Source organism: Phalacrocorax aristotelis, chromosome 10, assembly GCF_949628215.1.
Source record: "Phalacrocorax aristotelis chromosome 10, bGulAri2.1, whole genome shotgun sequence".
NCBI lineage: Eukaryota > Metazoa > Chordata > Aves > Suliformes > Phalacrocoracidae > Phalacrocorax > Phalacrocorax aristotelis.
In genome coordinates this window covers 8,625,856-8,639,022 of record NC_134285.1, presented here as the reverse complement: position 1 = coordinate 8,639,022, position 13,167 = coordinate 8,625,856, and the positions used below count along the sequence as shown (strand labels likewise).

Here is a 13,167-nt window from a genome sequence, read left to right as displayed (position 1 = left end):
AAATTTGTTTAGGACTGGCGGGCTCTTTTCTCCAGCGGCCAATGACTGAGCGGAGGTGGGGTTTGTGGGAAGTGGGTCCTGAAGAGGATCGGCGCGTCGCTGTGGGCTCCTGATGGAGGCGGCCTCGCCCTGGTGAGCGGTTGCCGTGGAGCGGGGCGGGGCTGGACCGGCCGGACCGGACCGGCCCCATCGGTGGCGGGGGCCGACCCTCGCACCCACTCCCCTGCCACGGCCGCCTCTCCTCACGGTAGTGAGGCAGTGGGCCGTGCCCAGGCCGCAGGCGCGGCCGCGGCCTCCTTGGCCGCCGCTGGTTTCTCGGTTCCCGCTTCCCTCGGGGAGGGCTGTGGGGCTCCTCGGGCGCCCCGCGCTGGGACGCGGCAACCCGGCGTATCGGTCTTTTACCCCCCGTCTCTCACTTGGGCACCAGTGGCCCTCGCATACGCCTGCTTTAAACGACCGTCTTTTTTCCTGTCCTTCCTCTCTTTCAAGCCCGCAGCCCGCCAAAGCCATCAAGCCCATCGACCGTCAGTCCGTTCATCGGATCTGTTCAGGACAGGTTGTGCTGAATCTTGGCACTGCCGTGAAAGAGTTGGTGGAAAACAGCCTGGATGCTGGAGCTACCAACATTGGTAACATTTTTTCATCGTAATTTTATAAAATTTCATAGTCTTCTAAAGTACTTCTTCCTGACAACAGAGTGCCTGCTAACAAACCTGTGCAGATACTTCCTATTTGGTCCAAGCATGTTTGTAGTGATTTTACACCTCAGATAAATAGAGCATTTTGATTCCCAGGCTCCAACTGGGCTCTTAAAAGCATGTAGTTTTGTCTCTTCTCTTTTATTTGTAGCCCTTTTTATCGCTAAATAAGATATATGGCCTGTATGGTGGTGACAGGCTCTGCTAGCTGGTGACCTCGAGCTAGCAGTTGGTTAAGGCAGGGTCATGGTTTCCAGAGCTGCCAGGATGACAACTGTTATAACTGGGAGAACTTCTGTTCAGGCAGAAGTGCAATGAAGCTGAACTATCTGCAAGTACAGGCTGGTTTGCATTAGGTTGCCCTGACTTCTAACAGCTATGGAGATTTCTTTGTTGTTCAAACTTGGCATGAAAAATTGTTACCAGGTAAAGTTACTTAAAGTACAAAATTAATACTGAATACCGTGTATGAACATATAGAATTAAAATACTTTTGTTACTCAATTTTGTAGAAATAAAACTTAAAGATTATGGAGCAGAACTGATAGAGGTTTCAGATAATGGAGGTGGAGTGGAAGAGGAAAACTTTGAAGGCTTGAGTAAGTTGAACTTTTTTCATAATTCATATTTGGACATTTTGAAAGCATATTTTCAGTGAGAAAGCTACTTTTTTAAACAAATTTCCTAAGTTCGATAATTTTTAACTGATACTCAGCTTTTACTTAATGCATGCATGACCTGCAAGACTTGGGCAAAACTAGGCTGGACTTCTGTGGTGCTACTGCAGTTATAGTTTATGTAGCTCAGTAGTAGTCTCTGATTTGATTGCTTAACTAAGTGGTGCAAAGAATAGAAGTAATTATAGAAGACAGTCCTATAAATGTTCATTTAGATTCATTCGTTGAGTCATGACGTTGAAGGAGTAGAGCTTGGTGAAAGTGACTGCTTTTGAGAGGTGAATTATAAACTTGAATATTTGCTGAAAGTGAACTGATGTTGTGTGCCTGACTGAACTTTTCCATTTGTTAGTTTTAAATTGCACCAAATGGGAGCAGAAACAGTACTATATGATAAATGGAGCTAGCTGTTGCAACAGAAACGTGCATTTCTTTTTTCATAGGGATCTCTCTCACCATAAGTTATTACTTAGTAATTTTGTGTGTTGACGGTATGTGTGGTACACCAGAAGCTCTTTCTCCTACTGTTCCAGGACTGTGAAAGTTCAGGGGTACTGCTACCAACTCAGTTTGTTACTTGGTGACTAGTGCTGCACTGATGGTGTAGGCTGAGTCCTCAGCTATGGGTCGCTGTGCACTAGGCTTATTCCTGTCCTCTATATACCATGCATGGCACAGCTCTGCAGTTGTTTTCCTGCAGGGCAAAATCTGTGACAGGTACCTCAGTATCAGACGGCAGGTACTGTGTTCTGCTCCAAGGCATCTTGTAAGGCATATACCAATGATGTGTATGTATTTTGGGTGTAAGTATGCAATAACATGTATCTGAGGATTTTAAAGAGATCTTGCTTTTAGGAAGAGGGGAAAGGAAACATTAAGTATTTAATTTTTTTTTCTCTAATAATTACGTAAAATACAATGAATAATACAGAGAGTTTTTTCCTTCTTGATATTCATGCAAGATCTACTTGCACAGACCAGTGTCACTTTGAAGTGAAATATATATTTGAAATCTCTTTTCCCAGCTCTGAAACATTATACATCAAAGATACAAGATTTTTCTGATCTAATACATGTTGAAACATTTGGGTTTCGAGGTGAAGCTCTGAGTTCACTGTGTGCATTAAGGTATTAATATTAAACTTCTTATTAGTAGAAAGTTACTATATACACAAAAATTATTGAAGCCAACTTTTCAGTTTACCATTATGGATAAAATGAGGCTTTGGAAGGTTCCAGTTCCTTGATGTTAGGTCAATTTTGAGCTGTAGGTTGCATGACAACTCAAGTCCTTTCCAACCAAAATTGTTCCATGATTCTAAGCATCTCAAATTAATCTATGATTCTAAGCACCTGATTAGTCCTTTCATGTGCAAAATTTAGTGTTACTTAAGTATGCAAATCTTTGCATGACAGAACTGTGTACTTGCATAAGTCTTTGACCCTCTGATATAAAGCACTGTAACATCTAATTGCTGTGCTTCCTAGGCTCATTAAAACTGTATTTAAACTCCTCCCAGACAAACTATACATTTGAAATAGCAAACCTGTTGTATGCAGTTCTGTGCATCAGGAATATTCTGCCGTTATATATTAGTATGAGGAATGTAGACTCCAACAAAACCAGACTTTAATATTGCATTTTATAGGAGAAGAATGAAAGGGATACAAATAAAAATGTTTGCGTTGTAGCTAGGAAAATGTTACACTACTCTTCAGGTATGTTTTTAGTTGTTTGTGGTGAAGAGTTAGTTTCAATTAAATGACTAGTATTGATATAGTTTCTGTGCCTGATTAGGTTGTGAGGAATGCATAAGAAGATACAGTGGTCAGTGAGTAATTCTGTTGCCTCCTTCCTTCCATTAGCGATGTTACCATCTTTACCTGTCATAAGTCTGCAAAGGTTGGAACTCGTTTGGTATTTGATCACAAGGGTAAAATTACTCAGAAAACTCCTTTTCCACGACAACAAGGAATGACTGTCAACATACAGCAGTTATTTTATACTTTGCCAGTGCGGCATAAGGAATTTCAAAGAAACATTAAAAAGGTAGGTTAGATCTGCAATTATTAATTCAAAGGAGTGTCATACCCCAGAATTTATTCACTGCTGAAGGGTATTCAGTCCTCTGTAGAATACATTGATTGTGTCAGACTATTTTATGCCTGTCTTATATCTTCATGAAATAAGAAAACAGCCTTCCTGTGTGCTTTCCTCTTCTATTTCGCAGTGGCTGGTTTTAAAGGTACCTTCTCAAGCTTTCAGATTTTTGAAAAGAATCAATATCATGATGACTTTTGTGTATTTTAAGATCAGGGACTGCTGTATGATGATTAAATATCAATCTTGTAAGCATGCTGTTTCTTTTTAAGGACATTGTAGATATTATATATAATATATATTTTTTTACATTATTTTTAATTTAGTTTGTAAAGATTTAAAAATATTAAACCTACCTCCCCCCTTTTTGTATTACCTGCAAATATTTAATGTTTTGTTTATACATTTTTGTTTTAAAAACAGACATTTCATACAAACGTGAGCTTGTTTTTTTCTGTAATAGGAATATGCAAAAATGGTCCAGGTATTGCAGGCATACTGTATTGTTTCAAAAGGAGTGCGGATTAATTGCACTAATCAAGTTGGCCAAGGGAAAAGAAGTTCTGTGGTATCCACTACTGGGAGTCCTAGTTTAAAGGAAAACATCGGAGCAGTATTTGGGCAAAAACAGGTATTACTTTTATTATTGAAGAGAGAGATAATACAGCTACATAGATTTGTAATGTCTAATAACTTGACTTCTAGCACACCCTGCAGGTTGTAAAAGGAGAAACAGTGCAGCCTCCACATATTCCCTTGAAGTTTCTAAATCTGCTTAGAGGTGTTTTGGTGGGAGAAAAATGATTAGGAGATAGGGTTACTGCTTAATATCTCTATGAAGCCAGTTTGTGAGCTCTTGTGCCGGCTGAAGATCTGTGCTTTTGGAAAACAGTACAGGCACCGAGATCTGTCTGTCACAAGAACAAGCAATTTGAAAATCCCAAAAATGGTGTGATAGGAAAGTCTTAATTGTGGAACAGAAAAATGAGGCGTTTGTGGCTTTTGTAACCTCTTCCTATGAAACTAAGTTTCATTAGTGTTCTGGTTAACCTTTAAATGGGATTGCAGTCAGGCAGAGAGAGGTGTGGGCTTTCTAAATAATAGCCATAAAAATAATTATTATCCTCTAGAAGAAAGCAAAGATTTAAAAAAACCATAAAAACATCCTTCCTACAGCTGTATATTACAACCATCAGGAATATTGAGCGGTTGATAGCTGCTGGTTGTTGGTAAGCACCTCCACCCTTCACAATGCCCATGTAGAGATTCCAAAGCCTGCTCATTCTGTGGCTGAAAGACTAGACGAAAGATTTAACTTTGTCTTGCCGCATAGCAACAAGCATAGCTGAAAATTTAGTGTTATCTGAATACAATGTTTATATTATAGCCTGCTTTTATAATATCAAATACTTAAATGTAAAAGCAGCAGAAGATGCTCTAATGACAGAAAACTAATAGTGGTATGACTGGGAAAATGTTTCTGGTAAACGTATCTGTACTTAGGCAGTCTGGGATTCAAATAACATATCTTTTCTACTAGTTTTGTTGTTCTTTCCAAAGAAACTTCTGTTATTCCCTTTGCCTTTTGTTTTTGCATAAAACTTGATTATGTCATATGTACGTAGCTGGAGAGTCCAAATTGTGTCAATCGTTTTGTTGTCCTGTCTATGTACATTTAAAATAAGGGTCTGTGAAATAACTAAGGCAAAAGTAGTGGTGTCAGAGGATGAGAGTAGTCATTCATTAAGACATTGTTTCTGTTTCTCAGTAAGCAGTGCTACTGTCGTCTAGTAGGTTTGGGTCTTTTAAGTATTTGACTTGGTCGGGCAACTTGAAAGAAAAACAACTGTTTTATCAAATAGATTTTAAGGCTAATCAGTAATAACAGAACAGAAGGAAAAAATCTGTACATGTTTAATGTTTCATTCCTTTTATTTTTTCTTTTCAGTTGCAGACTCTCATGCCTTTTGTTCAGCTGCCTCCTAATGAAGCTGTTTGTGAAGAATATGGACTCAATGCTACTGAGATGCCACAAAATCTTTACAGGTAGTTAGCAAAGTACAAACCACTGTTGCGAGTGGCTCAGAGTCAGAAAAATTGCTTTTGCTTTGCTCCTCATTTTACTTTAATGTTATGATATTATTTTTAAACAGTATTACAGGCTTCATTTCTCGTTGTGATCATGGTGTTGGAAGGAGTACAACAGACAGACAGTTTTTCTTTATCAACCAACGTCCATGTGATCCAGCAAAGGTGAGGTTTTCATTTTTCTAACATCACCAGCACTAACTTGTTTGATATTCTCTGAAAACCACTGGATTAGTAGCTGATACCTATATTTGTGGCTTGATGCTGCAAGTTCCTGTGTCTCAAGTTTCTGTCTTCATTGCGTCGTCTTGTGTGAACAAAAGTTCAATCAAACAAGATACGATTTAGTACATTAATTGTTTTGAAGGGAATTAAATCACGCATACTGGTGGGAAATAAAAGATTTCTTGTTTTTTCACCTTCTCTGCAGGTTGTCAAGCTTGTGAATGAAGTTTATCACTTGTACAATAAACACCAGTACCCATTTGTTGTCCTTAACATTTGTGTAGATTCTGGTAAGTTATGAATAATTTTCAGTAACTTCTATAAAGGCTATAACTTCATCAAAGAATAAATTGTATTTATTTAGAGAATATTGAGAACATAGAGAACTTTTATCTGTGTGGCTTCCTGCACTGTGGTGAATTTTTGTTCTATAGTTGAAGGAAAGATGGGTTCTAGCAGTAGTTCCACTTTTTTTTCTCCCTCTACTTTTACTATACTTAAAAGTACTTAAAAGTAATGAGAAAAAGGCAGTCTTGTGGTTAGCTTAAATACAAGAAAACTTGTATCATGTTATTGCACAGAATTAGCTTCTGTTTTGTTTGCTGGAATGTTGAGAAAGTTACAAGTTTGATTTGTAGGCATACTGTGAATGTTAATGGTGGCTCTGGCTTTAGTCCTGTGAAATAAAAATGGTGAAAGTGCAGAAAACTTTGATCCAAGGGTGGGAATTAAAAAAAAATTTTTCATTTATAATGAGGTTGCTTTTCTTTTTTCTTTAGAGTGTGTTGACATCAACGTAACTCCAGACAAAAGGCAAATTTTACTTCAGGAGGAAAAGCTTTTGTTAGCAACTTTAAAAACTTCTCTGACAGAGATGTTTGGTAGTGATGTTAACAAACTGAGTGTCAATCAGAAACTTCTGGACAATGCAGGTAGGACACAGACTGTGAACGTTTTACGTATGATATATAGTAGAGAATTGAAAATGGAATAATGTGTTTCTACAAACCCAAAGAAGAAATTAAAAAAGTGGCTGTTAATTGATATGCTACCTCTCAGGGCAGATTTTTCATGTATTGCTTACATTGAAAGATTGTTATCAACATCAAATAATAAAGGAGGACCCTAAGTTAAGTGATCTACAGTCAACTTTATGGGGAAGAAATTAATACAAAATTAATTGATAATGCTTGAAAAAGATTTCTCCCAAGATATTGGAAGAGATCTGTGTTTCCTTTATTTAAATGTCCTTGAGAAAGAATGGTTAAGGTCTCATAAATAAAATCTGAAATTTGAGTACAAGCTTATTGGATTTTGAATTTCTTTTTATGACAACTACAGAAATTGTTGATTCTCTTATGACTGTATAATATTTCAAAATTGCTTTTCTGTCTTAACACCACCTCATTCTCCTTATTTCTTTCAACAAAACCCCCTATAATTTCCTTTTTTACTGATATATGGAATCAGTTGTAGACTGATATGTACTAAAACGTAATTTAAATAACAGTAAAATACATGTTGGACTGACAATCTGCGAGGCTGAAGTCCTAATTATCTACAAATCACATATACTACAAGCATCTATTGTGCCAGCTCCTTAATACCAATGCCAGTGGACTTTTATAGTGACCGTTAAAGTGTAAGAACAATTAACTTTTCATTGTCACTCAGTCATTAAACTCTTTTGACAATATAAATAAATGTGCTGATTGGACTGATTGCTGTTCCAGTTTAAAAAGAGATTACAAATTCATTCATAAAAGTACCATTAAGTTTCTTAAAGATGTAACTGCTTGTCTGTCGGATATTAGCATTTCAGCCCCCCATACTCAGTCACTGTCTGAAGCTTAAGGGCTCTTTTGATGAGTTTGCTATTTTTCTACCTCTCTTTTCATTCCCTTTACTAAAGCATGTCGTTTAATTCATGTTTCCAGCTAACTTAGAATCTTGAAATAGTCTTTGTTCTGATTTTATTAGGCAACTTGAAGACGACGCTTCCTGAAGAGACAGAAAAGCCTCGGGTAGAAAAGGTGCCTGACTCTGAGACTGAAAGTCCAAGTGGTGAAGGAAAAAGAATAATGACTCTTGCCAGATTAAGGGAGTCATTCTCTCTCCATAAAACGACAGAGAGTAATTTTCAAAGCTCTAAAAAGGTAAAACAGCAGCACAGCTCCCCTAGACAAATGTCACTTGATACCACTTTGAGTACTATAAAGACTCGTAAGGCCATCTTGAGTAAGGACTCTGAGAGTTGTCATAAGATGGACTCAAAGACGTCAATTCCAAGCAGATATTTGAGAAAATTAGAAGATAATGCAGATTCTGGATTCTGTAGCACTTCTGAGTCAGATGCTGGATGTAGTACACCAGAAGCTGGGAGCTGCATCAATAGTGAGAGTGTAATTAATCCTCCTGAAGAAGAATTCTGTAGCTCAGAAGAACAACTTCAGAATGAATGTCTTAAAACTGTTGGATGTAGTGAGAAATCATTGGAATGTGATGTTCAGGTCTTGGGCACTGAACAGAAGTTAAATCAAGTGAATGACTGGACCAGTCAGAATAAGTTATCTCAAGAAGCCAATAGTTCTTCCTCAAGAGTCAAATGTTTTAAAAGCAGACGCTTTAAAAGTGAAACAAATGACTTCAAGACAGGTGAATGTCTTGAAGTGAGGAATACCAGGAACTGTATGCCAAGTGTTGATGTACTGGTGGAGGTTAAAAAGAAAACTGTGCCACTTGAGTTTTCTATGAAGGTTTTAGCAGAAAAGGTAAAAAAGGTAATACAGCAACAACAGAAAAATACAGAAACACAACACTACAGAAGATTTAAAGCAAAAATTAGCCCTGGAGAAAACAAAGTAGCAGAAGATGAATTAAGAAAAGAGATCAGGTATTTTCACCTTCTTAACATGTTGTATTCATTGGTTAATAAAAACAGTTAAGGAAAAATATAATACCTGTTTTGGGGGTGGGTAGGAGGCATATATCTACCTGTTAGTTTTGGATATATCTTTTATTTAACTTAGGCCATTAAAATGTCCATTTGACAAATTATTTTACCTGACAGAGCAGCTGTTTGAACTAAGTGCAAATGGAATGTGGAAAAAAAGACACTAAAAAGGCAGCCACAAACACCATGGATTTGGCTTAGTTCAGACTTGTAATTTGCAGTGTAGTCCGAGAATCACTGAATTTCCTGATAGAGAAGAATGCTGTGAAAAGACTCCGTAACTCATATTCCTTCCTCATGTGAATTTGAAATTTGGTGAGACATGGCTGTGAAAGCAAGTTCAGGTGGTCACTTGGCAGTAAAAGTGTATGATTTGTTAGTTTTGGATTAAAAAAGTGTTAGGAAAGCTTTCTAATTGTGCAAGGATGGCAGATATGCAGCCACCTTACTTCAAAACCATGATGCTGCCTTCAGTGTTATTCACTTGAACCATCACCATACTACCCATTTCTAATTTTATTATCGCCAGTGGCTGTGTTTAAAATGAGAGAATCCCAAACAAGTCCTGTGTTAATGATGGATTGTGTTCTGCTAGAAATGACCTCATCAGTCAGTGGCAGATTCCAGATAACTACTTTTTCACATTCACATTCTGCTTATATTAGATTTTTAATTTTTTTTTAATATAAAGTGTGTTCTGCAGGGGAGAAGATGTTTTTAAGTTTTACAGTCTAACATGGTAACTGATGAGGTGTAACTTATAATCTGTATATTTTTTTCTATATACAGTAAAGAAATGTTTGCAAAAATGGAAATCATTGGCCAGTTCAATTTAGGGTTTATAATAACAAAGTTGAATTCTGATCTCTTCATAATTGACCAGCATGCTACTGATGAGAAATACAACTTTGAGATGTTACAACAACACACTGTTCTTCAAGGTCAGAAGCTGATAGTGTAAGTATTTTCAGCGTTTTAACAATAATAATTTTTAAGTTTAATTCAATGCTCAAGAGGATATCATTATATGTATGTAGCATTTCACACATTTGAATCACAACAGAAGATGTTTTTATATTCTATGTTTCAAAGAGTCAGGCTTCACATGAAAAATAAATTCCACAGATACACTCATAGCTATGCTGCGAGTCAGTGGTCAGACAGATTTCAGAGTGGGCTTACACAGCAACCCACAGTTTGGTAAGCATGAGGATATTGGAGACTGCTGTTGCAACAGGGAGTGCTGTCCACTTGACTTAACTCTGCTGAGTAACACTTGGAAGTGATCTGTTTCACGAGTGAGAATCTCTTTTTTTTTAAACAAAGTGAGGTGAAATGTTTTAATAGAGAGCTCTGCATTAGTACCTCTAGATTGCTTCTGAAGCCTATCTTAAGTGGTCTGCGCTATGTACCTATGCAATAACATATTTTTATCTTTCTTTCAGGCCTCAAACTCTGAATTTAACAGCTGTAAATGAAACTGTATTGATTGAAAACCTGGAAATATTCAGAAAAAATGGGTTTGATTTTGTCATAAATGAAAATGGTGAGTTTGGGCCAGAATTGCTGGAAGTAAAAAAGATCAAGAGTTTCATCTCAGTTACTATGTAAAAATCCTTTTTGGTAGTTACCAGAAACTTTGAAATAATATGCATTATAATATGTGGTTTGTTTTTTTAAGAGTTAAGATTCAGTGGTCCCTTTGCACTGTTTAACAGAACATTGTAGAGTATTTATCTCACCAGCATTTTATGGAAGTTTCTGAAGGCTCTTTGGAGTCGCTGTTTGATTATACAGCTGGATGTGTATTTTCTCTGTGTGTTATATTAAAATCCTTTTGTTTTATTAGTACACTTGCTGTTCCCAGCAGCGTTAGAAGCAGGCAAATGGTAAATTTAGGAATTTTAAATTCATAGATACCATTGGTAAATAATGTTCTTTGGTTTTCCTTATGGGTTTAGCATTGACTTGCTATGTACTTTTGAGCAAACTGTACCTGCAAGCTCCTTATTTCCCTTATACATCAAGAATAATGAAAGTGCTACTGCTTTGGTATTTGGGAAGTCACTACAGATTTTTTTTCCCCGTACTCTTCATTCCAGAATCTCCAATTTGCCTAAAATACTATTAATTATCAGTCTCTTACCAGCAAAAATCCTTAATTATTTTGTAGTCACATAAATGGTTTATGAAGCTATTTTGAGGTTGTTTTTTGAAATTGAAGGGTTTATCAGAAGTTAGATATATCTGCTTTCAAGTTTGCAAGCAATTTTTCTGTTAATGTTAAAAGGGTATATGCCATAGTTACCTCTTTGGTTAGTTAATAACATCCATCAAAAGACTAAATTTAAACCTTAGCATATATGTAGATCACATCATATTAATGTATCAAAGTAGTTTCTGTTTTTCTCTCAACAAAAATTAATTTCCTGTAGTGCTCTGTTCCTTTATTAATTACTGCAAATCTTTCAGCTCCTGTAACTCAAAGAGTTAAACTGATATCATTGCCAACAAGCAAAAATTGGACTTTTGGTCCACAAGACATAGATGAGCTGATCTTCATGTTAAGTGACTGCCCTGGAGTCATGTGTAGGCCTTCCAGGGTCAGACAGATGTTTGCTTCTCGAGCTTGTAGAAAGTCAGTAAGTACTGCACTTGACACTTCTTTTCAAGCAAACACCATATTTTCCATTTCATTATAGGTGGCTGTATCTATATATATTGCAGGAGAAGTTTATTTACTATTGAGTGTCAAGAGCTAATATCCTTAATTTCGTTCCTTCTGTTTTTGTCTAGTGTAACTTGGGAAAAAATTCTGGTAGCTTTTTATGTTGTTTCAAACTAGTGCATGTATGTACATACTTAGTTGTATTTTGTCGTCTTCTCTTCATCTTGTAGGTCTTTCTGCTTTTAATACCTTGCACAGTATCTATTTGTTCTAGCAGCCCAAGTAACTGCTCTTACCTGTGTCAGTTGTCAATATGGAGAAAGAAAATAATAATTGGGTTATTTGTCTTTACTTGCAGGTGATGATTGGAACTGCACTGAATGTGCAGGAAATGAGAAAACTGATCACCCATATGGGTGAGATCGAGCATCCCTGGAACTGCCCCCATGGAAGGCCTACTATGAGACACATAGTCAGTTTAGACTTGATTTCACTCGAATAAGTCAGTTTCTGTTTATTAACTCTTCTGACTTTAATTCTTGGTGATATTTTCAGCTTTTATCATGACTATCTTGTTTTTGAGTAAAGAAATTTTAGCCAGCCTTCAAATTTGAAAACAAAACCACTTAAGGACATTCAGGCGGCTTTCATCGCTATTCCTATCAGGACAGCAGTATCGACATACTGGAATTCATGTGTAAATAATATTCCTTTCATTGTGATTTACTGTGTGTATTACTTATTTTTGCAATCAAGACTTTTAAAAAATAAATATAAATGTTTATAAAGATCAAGAGTAGGTGAACCTCATTTATAGCAAATACACTGATTCTTAAAATTAAGTGGAATGTGACTTCAAGTCTCTAGTAATGCCATAAAACAAACATTAACTTTCTACGTTTATAGATCTGGTATACAATAATTTTAAAGAACATGTAAATGATATACAAGTGAAATAGTTTTTTTTTTTTTACTTACGCTAAAGCTGTCTTTCATTAGATAATTACTTCAAGCATTAATATTGCATTTAATCGCTAACTTGCCGGCATCCATGTTTAATGCTTGAATAGAATAATTCATCTTGTATACTTACTTTTAATTACATCGTTCCCATCCATGTTCCAAACTTTTTTTTTTTTTTTTCAAGAACTGGGATTCTATGAGAAAAAGCTGTCTCACCAGCCACTGCTGATCAGGTCAGTCCAAATTCTCTCAGTAGAATCAACATAGTTAGAAAACTATCTTTTTGAATTACAAATCCATTAAAGCAAACAGCTAAGCTCTTCCCTTTCTGGAAGACCAAGATTTGACTTAAGAGGTATTTGTTTTTATTGATGCCTTTCCTTACCACCTCAATTTACTGCTGAGGGAGCGGTGCTGCCGCCGCTGTTCTGGTGCACAAAGCAGCACCTGCCGCTGCGCTGGGCGGAGGCAGAAGCGCGATACACATTGTAGCACTCCCGCGAATGGGCCAACTACCATGAATAAATTGTCTGTTTTCTGTGTGGGACGTGTGCAACATCTGCTAACGTGTAATTTCCATCCACGATGTCTTTGTATTAAAACACACCCAGACGAGGCGCTTTTCCTGTGTCCCCTTGCAGCGCGGAGCCAACCGCCCGCCCTACAGCAAGCATACGGACGGGCTCCTCTCAGCGCCGTGCTGGCCCGCCGCCCGCCGCCCTGCCCTCCGTGGTTGCTGTGGTTACGGCCGCCACCGCCGCACTGCGGCTGCGCGGCGCGGGAGGCGCGGCGGC

The 13,167-nt window shown here is 37.3% G+C and overlaps 1 protein-coding gene across 2 annotated transcripts; it reads left to right on the top strand.

Moving 5' to 3' along the window:
• Positions 1-25: 25 nt before the first annotated feature.
• PMS2 (PMS1 homolog 2, mismatch repair system component) lies at positions 26-12,161 on the top strand. Of its 2 annotated transcripts, XM_075105037.1 has the most exons (15): positions 26-132; positions 490-629; positions 1,211-1,297; positions 2,401-2,503; positions 3,242-3,425; positions 3,940-4,107; positions 5,425-5,522; positions 5,630-5,729; positions 5,995-6,079; positions 6,569-6,721; positions 7,770-8,682; positions 9,532-9,699; positions 10,188-10,288; positions 11,215-11,384; positions 11,769-12,161. In XM_075105037.1, exons 1-15 carry the CDS (start codon positions 113-115, stop codon positions 11,910-11,912), a joined length of 2,634 nt encoding a protein of 877 aa, XP_074961138.1. In that variant the 5' UTR covers positions 26-112; the 3' UTR covers positions 11,913-12,161. The 2 variants fall into 2 exon arrangements, with proteins under 2 accessions (XP_074961138.1, XP_074961139.1); XM_075105038.1 differs by lacking the exon at positions 2,401-2,503 and having other exon boundaries at positions 58-132.
• Positions 12,162-13,167: the final 1,006 nt, after the last annotated feature.